The sequence below is a fragment of the Phodopus roborovskii genome, unplaced genomic scaffold (assembly GCF_943737965.1).
Source record: "Phodopus roborovskii unplaced genomic scaffold, PHOROB, whole genome shotgun sequence".
NCBI lineage: Eukaryota > Metazoa > Chordata > Mammalia > Rodentia > Cricetidae > Phodopus > Phodopus roborovskii.
In genome coordinates, this window is record NW_026126416.1 from 2,001,211 (window position 1) to 2,014,307 (window position 13,097).

At 34.4% G+C, this 13,097-nt stretch overlaps 1 protein-coding gene across 2 annotated transcripts in view; it reads right to left on the reverse strand.

Moving 5' to 3' along the window:
• Nucleotides 1–6,300: 6,300 nt before the first annotated feature.
• Kcnt2 (potassium sodium-activated channel subfamily T member 2) overlaps nucleotides 6,301–13,097 on the reverse strand; it is a 264,951-nt gene continuing 258,154 nt past the window's right edge. For both annotated transcript variants that reach the window (XM_051183174.1, XM_051183173.1), the window contains 2 exons: nucleotides 11,813–11,897; nucleotides 6,301–6,800 (listed from right to left, as the gene is read on the reverse strand). In XM_051183174.1, coding sequence (XP_051039131.1) covers nucleotides 6,689–6,800; nucleotides 11,813–11,897 — 197 coding nt within the window. In that variant the 3' untranslated portion in view covers nucleotides 6,301–6,688. The remainder of the gene's footprint in view (nucleotides 6,801–11,812; nucleotides 11,898–13,097) is intronic.

Below are 13,097 nucleotides of genomic sequence, written 5' to 3' on the forward strand. Positions count from 1 at the left end.
TTATCCGTGATGCTATGATACCCCATCGTCTGCGCTCATATCAGCAGTCCTGATTAAGCTCGTTGGATCAACAAAAAGGGAGTTGGGAGGCATGAAAATAAAATGGGGACTAGTGAGAAAGAAGAAGCGAAGGAACCAGAAGTGAGAAGAAAAAAGGAGCATTAAGGGAAGGACAAAAGGTTTCAAAATATATTATGTACTTGTAGGAAAATGTCTTAATCTTATTATCGTGTATAATTAATATACACTAATAAAATTAGGAATCATGCATACGTTCCCATGTACGATATATAAGTCCACTTTTGATATTAAAAACAATTTGTAATTTCATCACACAGTTACTAAGGACAGTGATTTCCTCTCCTTCAAAGACATCTGAGTCATAGCCCCAAGAATAAGCTCAATACACATACTCTGCAGTAAAGCAGTCTATAACGTGAAGTAATTCATCTGTATGGTATTGGTCAAAATGTGGAACAGGCACAACTTGGTTATTTTGGTCTGGAGAGCACATTTTTTTTTCCTAGTCATATCAGGAAGCTGCTGCTTGGCTTAGAGAGCAGTAACACTTCCGCCATTTATTTAGTCAGGACTCAAGAGCTGAGGAGCTACCAATGACAAGTGAGTCCATGCACAACAGAGCATCTGGAGACTAGGTCAATACTGTATGCACAAAACGAATTACTAACCCTTGATCATCATCCATGTCTTGTGGTTTTACGCTATGATAGTATTGGATGAATTACAAGGAAATAATTGATTTCAGATTCAGATGAAAATTGCCTTCTGTCTACGGTGAAAAAAGATGTTAAATTGCTTGGCTGGGCTGTGCCAAGGTCACACAAACTCAGTAATTGCTTTGGTGGCTACCCTGTGTAAAGAAGTAAACAAACAAGGTGCTAGAGAAATTGAAGGGTGTCAGAGGAGCATTAACTAGTTTAATAGTGAGAAATTGCCAGGGTGCTCAAATTATGTGTTAGGGCAGATTTTCTTGGTACCTTTTAACAATGGCCACCTAAGGATTTTATACATCTTATAAATACTAACTTAAAATGCTAAACCATTGCGTCTGTGGGTCATTATCAGCAATCTTACTACTAGTTGGTTTTCCATAGTACATATGTACTAGACATTTTTTTTCTGAAAGTTAAGAAGAAAAATTAGAGATCAGGCCCAACTCCCAAAATAATAAGGATGTTCTTAAACACAGAGATCTTCTTGCCTTTCCTTCCCCAGGGCTGGGAGTAAAGGTTTGCGCGACCACCACTGTGCTACCAAAATAACATTTTAAGTAATGAAGATTATTTTATTAAATGATTGGGGTTTCTGCAGTAATAAACTGCCATAGCAACAATCTTGAGCTACAGTTGGATACCAGTTTTCTGACATTTTGATTGAACATATAAAGTTGAGGGGCTTTAACAAACATATTTGGTAACTGCAAACTTAACACTCAAATTGCTTGTTGCCAAACTATGTGCTGAATATTTTGTATTCTAAAGCAACCAAAAAGAAAAAAGTCCGATTAACTTAGTGTTTTGCTTCATACCAGTGACTCTGAGATGACTGTTTATTCTTTTGGCTGTAAATTGGATTGCAATGTGTTGCCTAGTGCAGGAATAAATCTTGATTCTTCTCAAGAGACAAATGAGACTTGTTCACAACAACTTGGAAGCTACTGGGTACTTCAGAATAAAGGGCTCTTCCCCATTAGTTAGCGGTAACAAGACAAGGACACACACTTTATTATCCCTAAAAAACATGTTTTTTAGTCTGAGTTTCAGTCATTTCACAGCTTGTTCCTTGCCAGAAACATAAGTCAATCCATTAAAACTTAATCAGCAGATCTACCAAGAACATTTGAAATCACAGTGTTTTGTCAAGTACATATTATTCTCCTTATAGTTTATGTAATTTTAGAGTTCTTCCTAAAACAATTAATGATTCCATATTTTATGAGGTTTTGAATATTTATATTATAGTGAATATAAGTCCATATATTCTCCTATTTTGGGGAGTATGGGAGTCCTGGAAATTGACCACAGCTTAGGAGTCTTTCAACTCTGGAATTAAGGCGTTGGCTTTCTTGTACTGTCTCTCAGGTGTGGCTGACTGCCCCCACTGAACTCACTTTCACATGGCCCCTTCTCCTCCCAGGCGTCTGTAAGATCACAGCTTCATATTTATATGAAATATTATTGGCCTGATGCTCTCAATGGGTTCAGTGACAAGTTTCTCTTCTCTGCCAATTAAAAGAAGCAACAGTGAAAAGTTTTGGAGAATCCTGGCCCAGACATCATCCCATACCAGGAACATCAGGAACCCTATGTAGTTCTTAATTTCATTAACAAGGGAAATGAAAATACTCACTAACAGAAGCTCAAGGACAACAAAGACCCTCAAAGGGAGGCTTGAGGACAATTAATATTATCAACCTTTATTCAACTTAAGATTTATCCTTCATTACAAAATAAGCTCAATTTATATACAAAGTAACTTTCAAACCCCATAAGTTAATTATAACATTTTATTTTATATAAAAATTTAACTGTAGTAGTATCAAGGAAAGTTAAATCCAATAAAGGTATAGATTAAGGAACTTCTTTTAAAATTGCACAGAAAAAAAATCAGAAAATTTCTATTTTGTTTATAAAGCTATTCAAACACAGGGAAACTCAATTCCGTGGGAGGAAAACAAATAATATAAAGAAATAAGATCTCAGATGACAGCTTTCCAATACAACAAAGACATATAAAATAAATAAAACAAGTCTAAAATACTTGACTTTAGTCTGTGTACTGTTCGGTAAGTTTCTGCGGTGACTCTGAAAATGTCGGAAGGAAATCTGTCCTGAATTCATAACTCAAGGCATCCACAGCAGCAGTGGTAGATGCCTTAGCAGGAATCCCAAAATTCTTTTCTTAGGTTTGCAAATACTGTCTTTATCTAGGCTGGCCATGTATGTTGTACTGCTATTTCCTGTTTAGCTGGAGTGGCCACCTCCTTAAAATTAGCATCCAGGCTGTCATTTGATGAAGTATATAATGCTAATACAATTGCTTCCGTTTGTGTTTTGTCAAACCCATGAGTTCAAGTTTAGAACCAACGTATGAGTATCATAAATTAACTTTTTTTTTTTTTTCTAGATAGGGTTTCTCTGTGGCTTTGGAGCCTGTCCTGGCTTGGCTTTGAACTCACAGAGATCAGCCTGTCTCTGTGTTCTGAGTGCTGGGATTAAAGGCATGTGTCACCACCGCCTGAAGTATTTCCCTTTTTTCTTCTAAAAGAGTTTTGTTTCATAGACTTCTTTCATTGTGATGGTCAGGAAATATCCTTACAGGACAATGGGGAAATGCTGGTGGTGAAGAATTAACTCTTAAAAGAACACAGGAGTGATATTAGATTAGTTAGCAAAGATACAGGGTCAGGATTAAGGGTTCTGGGGAAAAGCCTTCACACCAATGCTAGGTTAATTGGAAGGACCACCACAATGGTGTCATACTAGGTGAATTCTCTCTAAAGTTGCTCCAAGATTCTAAGGAAACTTGTTCCGAGGCATGCTCTACTAGCAACACTTCTACCGAGATGCATCTCTCCATGCTGAGAGCTCTTTCAAGTCTCTATGTGATAACCACAGTGCATTACAACAGTCCCTGTCCTAAGTCCTTGTCCACGGCACCCAGAACAAGGGTTATGGCGCACTTGCCAAATCTTCCAGAGTGGTCTGGATCCCCAGATGTCAAACAGCAGGGACTGTTGTCCACGAGTTTTTCAACATCACGGTTAGGTATATGGTAGACAGCATGAAATGTCAGAGAACTCACAGACCTACTGTCCTACGGCTCTGATCTCTACTTGCTTTACCTATGGCTATGGCTAAGTCTGTGTCCTCATTAAATACACTTCAGGGTTCTTCCAGGAACCATAGCAACAGAAATAGGAAGAAAATGCCCGGTGTTAGCCTGAAAGAAAAAGCCATTCGATGTTTAAAACCATTTTATTTCTCCCTTAGGTAGTAGTTTTTTTCTGGATTTTATAAATGAGCATACTAGGACCTGACTTTCTTTTGTAAAACATATTAAAAAATATATTTCTTTTTTGGTACTCGAATAAGTTTTAGTTCCTTCACAGGCCCTCTTTATCTTTTCCTACCTGTTGTGAACCTCATTTCTTTCTCTGCCCACCTTTTCCCTTCTCTTTTTCTGCCCAATAATGATTCATGGGCAATTCAAAAGATTTTTTTCACTCTCTTCTAATGCCTTTCACATTTATTTGGGATTTGATATATAAAAACGACAAATGTACTTTAACACTTTAAAACATAATTTGTCAAATCAAAGTTCTGCCAGAAAAAAACAAGGGATTTTCAACATCATCAGAAATAATTTTATTGTTATCTAGTTTTAAAGCAATTCAATGAAACTGGTGGCAACATGGCGCATAGACAATAAAAACCAAAACAATTGATGGGCTAAGAGCACAATTACTCCATGTTTCATCTTCATGTGCAAGTGTAATTTTTTTTAAAAAAGGTAACAGTTTGTTGAAAGACTTTAATAAGCATCATTTATTCTTTAAATAACTGGAAAGTCTATAAACTATCATTGTTATAGCAAGCAGTATTAATTCTGTCAAGTATTAAATTTGGACTAGTACTCATAATCAAAAAATAATTACTTTAAATTTTATGAAATAAAAGTTGTAGTTTTATAGGAAATATAATCATATCCTAGCTTAAAATCCCAGTCTTAGCAACTGTCATAATGCAAAAATACTAAACTTCAGAGATCATTGGGAAATAGAAGGCTTTTAAAATCTGCCGTTTATCCCTAAAAGAACTGTAGTGGAATAAAAAAATGTCAATCTAAAGAAATATCGTACTTGACTACTGATACCTAAATGTGAAATAAGTCAGCATATTCAATGTTTTATAGATCTCATATATTAATTCAATTCTGCTTTCAATTTTATTATCATGTGGTGTTTTCCAAATGTATCTCACATTTATAACATACACACAGATTTGCATACAATCATGACTTTTTAAGGCATGCTCTCAATTTGGAGTAACTTGCTCTAACCAAATTTCTCCGAAGACTAGAGATTATCTCCATATTTTGAGGGAATTCTTCATGTTTTTCTTATTCTAAGTTATAGTAATTCTAAGTACTGGTAATAAGAAAAATAAGAAAAATTCTGTATTCTCTAGTCAAATTTCAAATGGCTAGGAGATCTTATTTCACATTTTATATTTCCATTTTTCTGTATAATTATTGGCTTGTATGTTAGGCTTGATTTAAACATTTTTTCTATGATCTGTTTCATTATGATAAGAAAGGAGAAAATATTCCATTTATTACATGGACTATTTTAAGTTGCAAGTGTCTAGTTCATGACTAAATAAAAATTAGAATTTTTATTATTGAAATATACCAACATATCTCTCATGGAACACTTTATTACAGATTTGGCAAACTGTGTATGTATTCATTCTCATGTTTTGTTGTATTTGTCAAGAGAAACATAGGGAATAAAAACAAAAATGTTAGTTATATTAAATTTATGTCAAATTCTGAAAAGTTCATATTTAATTTAAATTACAATAAATATCTATGCTAATGATATTTCCTTACACTGTTAAAGTATAGATATGCTTGATTATTTTATATTAAATCAGATTTTAAATGTGAGTATTTAATATCAAAGATATTTGGAGAATGCTCAAGGTTTTAAAGTATCCCTGTGGTCCATAAAATGTATAAATACTCTTCTTTTAACTTTGATCCATTTTCCTAGTCAAATTTGTTATATAGCTAAACAGAAAATATTAAAGTCAACAGTGATGGAAGCCATCACTGCTCATCTGATATATACAAGTCATATTTCAATTTTCACATTCATGTTAGCTGAAAAGATATGTATTGTTTTCTCTATGTTAGATTTTTTTTTTAGGCAAACAAAAATATTTTCTCTTAGGTAAACGTTTCTTGGCATAAAGTGTGTATTAGATACGAAGTTACCAAAAAAGCCCAGGTGATTAATACTTTTTTGTGTTTTAGTTTCTTCTGAATAATTAAACATGCTATGGATATCTCAGATTCTAAAATGAACACAAAAATATATGGAAAGACAGACAGAAAGACTCTAGAGATCTATTATGAAGAAAACTGTTATTTCTAGACAGAAGTCAACCACAGAAGTTAATGGTTAATCTCTAGATAGAGATAAGCATATAGTCTTAATGGGCTCAATTTTAGAAACAGCAAATTTAAGTAATATAATGACATACATATTTATAAGGAGAAAACCAGACTTCAGTGCCCTTGTGATTCACTGTCTATAGGTGGATTTCTTTATTTTCATAAGTCTTAGTAATGTTTTAAAATAGAATGCATATAATTCTGATTATTCATAAACAGTTAAATATCAGATTTTAACTTCTGTCTTTTATATTCATTTTTAGAATCCCCTACTGATGAAATTTAAATACTAATCAGGGAAATGTCAATAAATACCACATTAAGTTTCAAAACTATCTGTATTTCTAAGAGAATAGATTTTGTTTTTAAATAGAAGACAGGTGAGAAATTGAATACATTCCAGTCAGTTCCTTAGGACCATCTACAACATTTTAGTGATCTCAAGCAAGATCCCTGTAGGGAAAATAAGGTCTCTCATTTCTTTTCATTAGAGTTGAGTTTCCTCCCGAGAATCTTGAACAGCGGCATTGCAGATGCTGTTTTTCCTACTTGGTTTACTGTTTGGAAGGTAGGACAGTGGATCTGGTCGGATCAAGTATCTACCAAAGGAAAGCAAAGTGAGAAGCTGTATTAATCAATCAAGGCAAACTTAATTCAAAGTGTCAGTAGGAATGTTCACTTACTATATATTCTGTGTGTAAGTTATCTGAACTGTTACTTCATTATAGCTGACAGAGATACTCACTGTAATTAGCCTGATATGATTAGGTGATAAATGCTAATGAATGAAGTATTATTACTCTTTTATGATGCTTCAGTTGGCCAAGGCTCCATAATTTATTTATCCTTTATACTTTCTACTCATAAACAGTGGCTACTTTCTATTAATCGCTACATCATAGCTGATGGGAGATGTCATTCTGTAAATATGTTTCTCATATTGGTTAATGAATAAAACACTGTTGGCCAATAGGAAAGCAAGATAGGCGGGATTAGGAGACAAGGAGTATTTGGGGAGAGGTAGTAGGGAAGTTCAACATGTAGGACCAAGGGAGCAGAACTCTGGACCCGCTCTCCGGTAAGATAAGATCACGTGGAAACACTTAGATTGATAAAACGAGTTAATATTTAAGACAGAGCTAGCCAATAGAAATGCTAGTAATGCCAACAACATTATATATAATACAGCATCTCTGTGTGTTATTTGGGGCTGTCATGCCTGTGGGAGTAGGTTGGCGGGAAAACATGCTCATAGCACATAACCAGTAGTTACTCTTGCACTTATTTTGACATTCATACAATTAAGAATTTGTTGTAGGTGACTTGAAAAATCTTTCAAATGTACATAGTTAATTATTTTTATAGAAAATATTATGCCTAGGTAACATTTGGATTATTAGGAAAATTTTCATATGGTCTTAGATATGATATTTAAATAATAATACTAAAATATAAGAGCTATTTTATATGTCTTTACTTGAACTTTTTGTTTGTCAATGTCATCTGGTCTAGCACTAACTGTTCTGGAGCTCTCTATGTAGGCCAGACTATCTTCAAAATTGTGGGGGCATTTTTGCATCCTTCTGCAACTTCTGGGGTTACATGCAAGAGCCACCATGTGATTCCAAGAAAATCATTTTTAACAACTTTTATGAGCAAATAAGAAAATGTTCATTTGACAATCTCAAATGTTCCATTAATATGTGGATTTGTGGGGGAGGGGTGGGGAGAGATCCTTCATCCTTCATGCTGTGTAATCACATGGGGCATTATTACAGGCTACCAGTTCAGAACACGACAAGTGTGTGTGTGTGTGTGTGTGTGTGTGTGTGTGTGTGTGTGTAAATTTCCTCCATTCTGTAGAAGACTATGATGTAACTTATGAAGCAGATGTAAAGAAGAAAAAGGAACTCTAAACAATCCCCAGGCAGAATAAAGCATGGTAATTCTTTATTAAGGGACTTGAGTTTAATCTTTTTTTAAAAAAATAGCTTGAGAAATCAAAAGCAGGAAGGCCATGCCAAAGTAACTTGAATAGGGAAAGGCAGGCACAGAGGAAGGGCCGTTCCTGGTATGAGTTAATAAATAAAGGGATTTGACTAGACAGCTGGTTAGACCAGGAAGTAGTAGAACATGAAGTCAGAAAGGCAGCACAGAGATAATGAAGGTTATTAATTAATTGCCTTCAAGGATAGTCATGTTCCAGGTAAAAATGAAAGTGGAATTCCATATAACTATGATAATTTTAGAAGGAAGTAAAAATAATCAGGAAACTAATATTAAAATAAGTACCTAACAATGAATGTACTTTTCTTTTTAAAACCTGGATGAAAAAAAAAAATTCCTGTGGTTCAGCCCTTAATAAGTATGATGAATGATAACTGAAAGCAACTCAGTCTAGTTTCTTCAATCAAATAAAAGTTTAAATTAGCGTCCCAAGATCTATTAATGGAATTTCACTATCTATGCACACTGCTTTCTAATTACTTGAAATTCCAATAGCATTGTGGATCGATGAAGAAAACTAATAGCACACATTAAGCCATTTAACGACATTTCATCTAGTGATTTATTGTTTCCGAATCAAATTAATGTTGCTCTTTCATTTGGAATGAACTTCTTGAAGCGAAATTTTAGAAAAAAAAATACAAAAAGTAAAGTATAATTCATTACCCACTAGATCCATTTATAATGTGACAAACTCCACTTTCTATAATATTATCACTACAAGCCAGAGTTTGACAGAATGCATTCCTTTGGTTATTCTTTGATCTGATAATGGCCCATAGCTTGAGTTCTGCTAAGCCTCCTTTGTCAAGGCCACAATTACAGTCACCACAACAATGTGAGGACCATAGTTTCACAGCACTTATATTGCTGTTTTTTCTTAAATTTAATAATGATAATAGTAAAATAATAATAAATAAAATAAATAAAAATAATAATAAAAATAAGAGTATTCAAAGAACAAGAAATTCCTTGTAAGCATGCCTGATTTACTGTATCTATTGTAAACAAATGTTCTAGCTATAGGCTGAAAAGTTTCATAATTCATTTGAAGTCATAAACATATATATATATATATGTGTGTGTGTGTGTGTGTGTGTGTGTGTGTGTACACATATATACACACTATGGTACTGCCACATGATTGGTCCGTTTTTACATTTTTCAATGAAGAAATAAAATAACAAATGGGTAAATGTTATGTGATACTATGTACTTGAAAATTTATTAGTAGAAGAAAGTCCATAAGGATAGATTATACACTATTGAATAAGAACAGAAGTAAGGATAGAGCATAGGGGGATAGACTATAGGGATGGAGAGCTTAACCCATCTATGGTCAGGACTTCCTTAATGAGGAATAAAATATTCCAATTTCTCCGTAGCCATGGGAAATACTTAATCTCTATATTTTTTAGTATATGAGTGTATGTTTATTTTATCCCAGTAAACTTATTTAAATGTGTCTTCTATTATAAGGGCATGTTAATTAAATTGATTCTTATAAGATAACAAGAACCCAAGCTGGGCATTGGTGGCACACACCTTTAATCCTAGCACTCGGGAGGCAGAGGTAGGGGGGATCTCTGTCAATTCGAGGCCAGCCTGGTCTACAAGAGCTAGTTACAGGACAGGTTAAAAAAAAAAAAAGTAGAACCCCAAAAAGCACAGGAAAAAAAAGAAAACCTGACTAATGGTATTATACCAAGGCAAAAAGCTTGGCCAGCTAGAGAATGACCAACAAAGTGTAAACTACAAAGTGGTAGATGGTTTTTGAAGTGTCATAATAATTGGAATACAGGGGGAGTTCAACCAACTTAACAACAGCAAAATCTAAAACGTTATTTATGTAATTAAAAGTCTACAAATGACCTGAAACAACAGTTTTCATACAAATTCCTGGTAAGAACAATAAGAACAAATAACAACATTTGATCATTAGACGAATACAAATCAAAAAAGTGATGATTGTCTCACTTCTCTTGGAAAAACCATTATACAAAACATCAGAGAGATCAAATATCACTAGAGATGTAGAAAAAGAGAAACATTTCATTTACTATTGATGCAAACTTTAATTCGTTTAGCCGTAATTAAAACATTGTAGAAATTACTTTTATAGAACTAGAAGTCAAAGCTCATATAATCTGGCAATCTACTGCTAGTTATAAAAATAAATTAAGATGAATGGACCAAGAGGAGTAAGAGGTCCAGACTCTCTCTCCGGTAAGATAAGACCAGGTGAAAACACTTAGATTGATAGAAATGTGTTAATATTTGAGACCAAGATAGCCAATAAGAAACAATAGTAACAGGCCAACAGTTTCATAATAATAATGAAAAAAATAGAACTAAAAAAATTCAATAAGGATCTGTAGTTAATTATACCATGCGTTAAATTGAACTGTCATTTACAGGACATTTATTCCAGCAACTGCTTCTCGACTACTTCTGTACATATACAAACTTCTGCAAGATAGCCCACATTTTATAACACACACAAACACACACACACACACACACACACACACACACACACACACAATGTCTAAAAGCAATAGCAAATACCAAAACCAACATATTTTGCTGTTTTTTCCATGAGCACCTGAATCTACTGCTGTTTCAGCTGGAGATTGTGCCTTTGCAGTTACTGGCCGGTTTCTCCAGTAGGCAGCCCTGAAGGACTTTTGCGTCCGGTTTGATCAGCCAGCCTCCCGCAGCTGCCACCAAATGTAGTTTTTTAAGGAAAACTCTATCGTTCTAAGTATTAATAAGACACAGGATTCAGAGGCTGGGGTAGAAACCTGCTAGCTCAGAGAGGCTGAGCCACTAAAACCAAAAGAGGTCGCCCCGCTCAGAGTCCCTCGCTACCACTTCCTGTGCGTGTCTACATATTAGACTTGAACCTTTTTACTTTTTACTTTGTCACCTCTGTCCCTTCCCAGAGTCAAGTCTAATTTGAGTTTCCACTCTTAAGTTGTCCAACCATTTCTTGAAATACTTCTTGCCTTTCTTGTGCAGTTGTGGAATGCCAGCCCCGCCTCCCCCGACCCCCCCCCCAACTCTCCGACAAAACAAATTCTACATAAATTTCAGACTGTAGTTGGTGTGTACCACCATTTGTGTTCAGTCCATCTTGAAGTAATGTCCTTCTCCTGAAATTAATGAAGCGCCACCCAACTTAAAGTCATTATATTATTATTTTTCATTTCTTTTGGTTAAACTATAGTTCTGTTTCTCTTCCCTGTCTTATTCTTTAGTACTCCACTGTATTTTAATTTTGCTATACATTGTTGGATTCTTCACTTTTTCTTTGAGCTGTTCTCCAACACAGTACAGATTTTTCTCTTGTTGTTGCAAATGCATTTTTGCCTAGAGAACAGGGAATGTTTTCTACTATTTCCTCACTTGACGACCCTCCTTCTCAACCACTCTACACTTTACAGTACCACACAGAGAAACACAGGGATGCATACACTTGCCCAAAGTAGCTTTGTCCACGCATGCTCATCACAAGAAGGAATAAGGGACTATATTGGAAGATAAAATAGAAGGTGGGTTAGTAATTTAGATAACTGTAATCTGCTATGTGAGCTCAACTTACACAACATCATTCAGCTCCAGCCTGGTGTCAGGAGATGGATTGATCAGGATGTAGGACAGGGTGCTTTGATGATCATTCATTTCATCTGCAAGATAAATAAATGTTAAGTCTGTTATGATTCACTCAAAACCACAGAAGTCACTGTACCTTTTGCTTAAGTCCTGGAGGTGTCAGTGAGAGCTTGCTATAGTTGCTTTTTGTTCTTTTTCAGTTTTTAATGGATATAAGTTTGGTTCTCACCTAATTTTGTTTCTCCGGTAGATGATAAAAATAAAGTATCTAATTCTGTTCTATGTAACCATAGTTACATTCTCTCCTGGAAGTCATTAAAATTAAAAAAAAAGTATTTCTACTAAATAAATGATTATGAGATATTTACTTGATTCATTCCCCCCTTTATAATAATAAAAAAATAATTACAACTAAACATCATCAGCCCAGAGAACATTTAGATGGGAAACTCCTGTCCCCCCCCAAAAAAATCTAGTCATATGTATCTAGAATGTATTAGAGAACTTTGTTAAAATATGCACAGCTTTAATATGTATGTGTTCATGGCACAATTTGTTTCTTTAAAAAATACAAAGAAACCTTTGTAAAATCATTTAGTATATTAAGGAGCTTACACTGGCACATACTTTTCTTCTTATTGGCCATGTTTGGAAGTGCTGGTACCTTGAGGATACACAAGTTAATGTCCTCAGAGCACTGGGCTATGACCTGAGTTAGTTCTTAATAAATCAACTTATTTTAAAAGAGTAAGCCTTCAACCCCTGGGTTCTTTATATGTCACTCTGTAGGTTTCTATTTTATCTACACACCTATCCTGATGTGTAGACAAGGGGCTACTGCAAAACACTGAAAATGAACCTCTACTAGAATTTCTACCTCCAATGATATCACTTCAGTAACATTCATTTCTTTCATAGTACCCAACTTCATGTATCAGATGCTCACCGATACAAAACGAACTTAAAAATAATCATTTTAAAACTGTGAAATACTCTGTAGATCTTGATGTTTTTACATTCTAAGAGTATTCTAAGATGCAGAGATAACGACACGCAGACAAATACTTCAATGACTGCCTTTCTTTCCAAGGATAAAATTCGTCAGTAAACTTAAAACCACAACAAACAGTCTAAAGTATTAGTATTCTTTAGTGTACTTGTAAATAAGCATAATTCTTGAAGGTAATACTGTATTAAGTTCGAAGAAAAGTATAATTTTAACTTACCAAAGAAAGTTCCTCAATAGTTAAATATTTTGTTAAAGTTCATGCTAG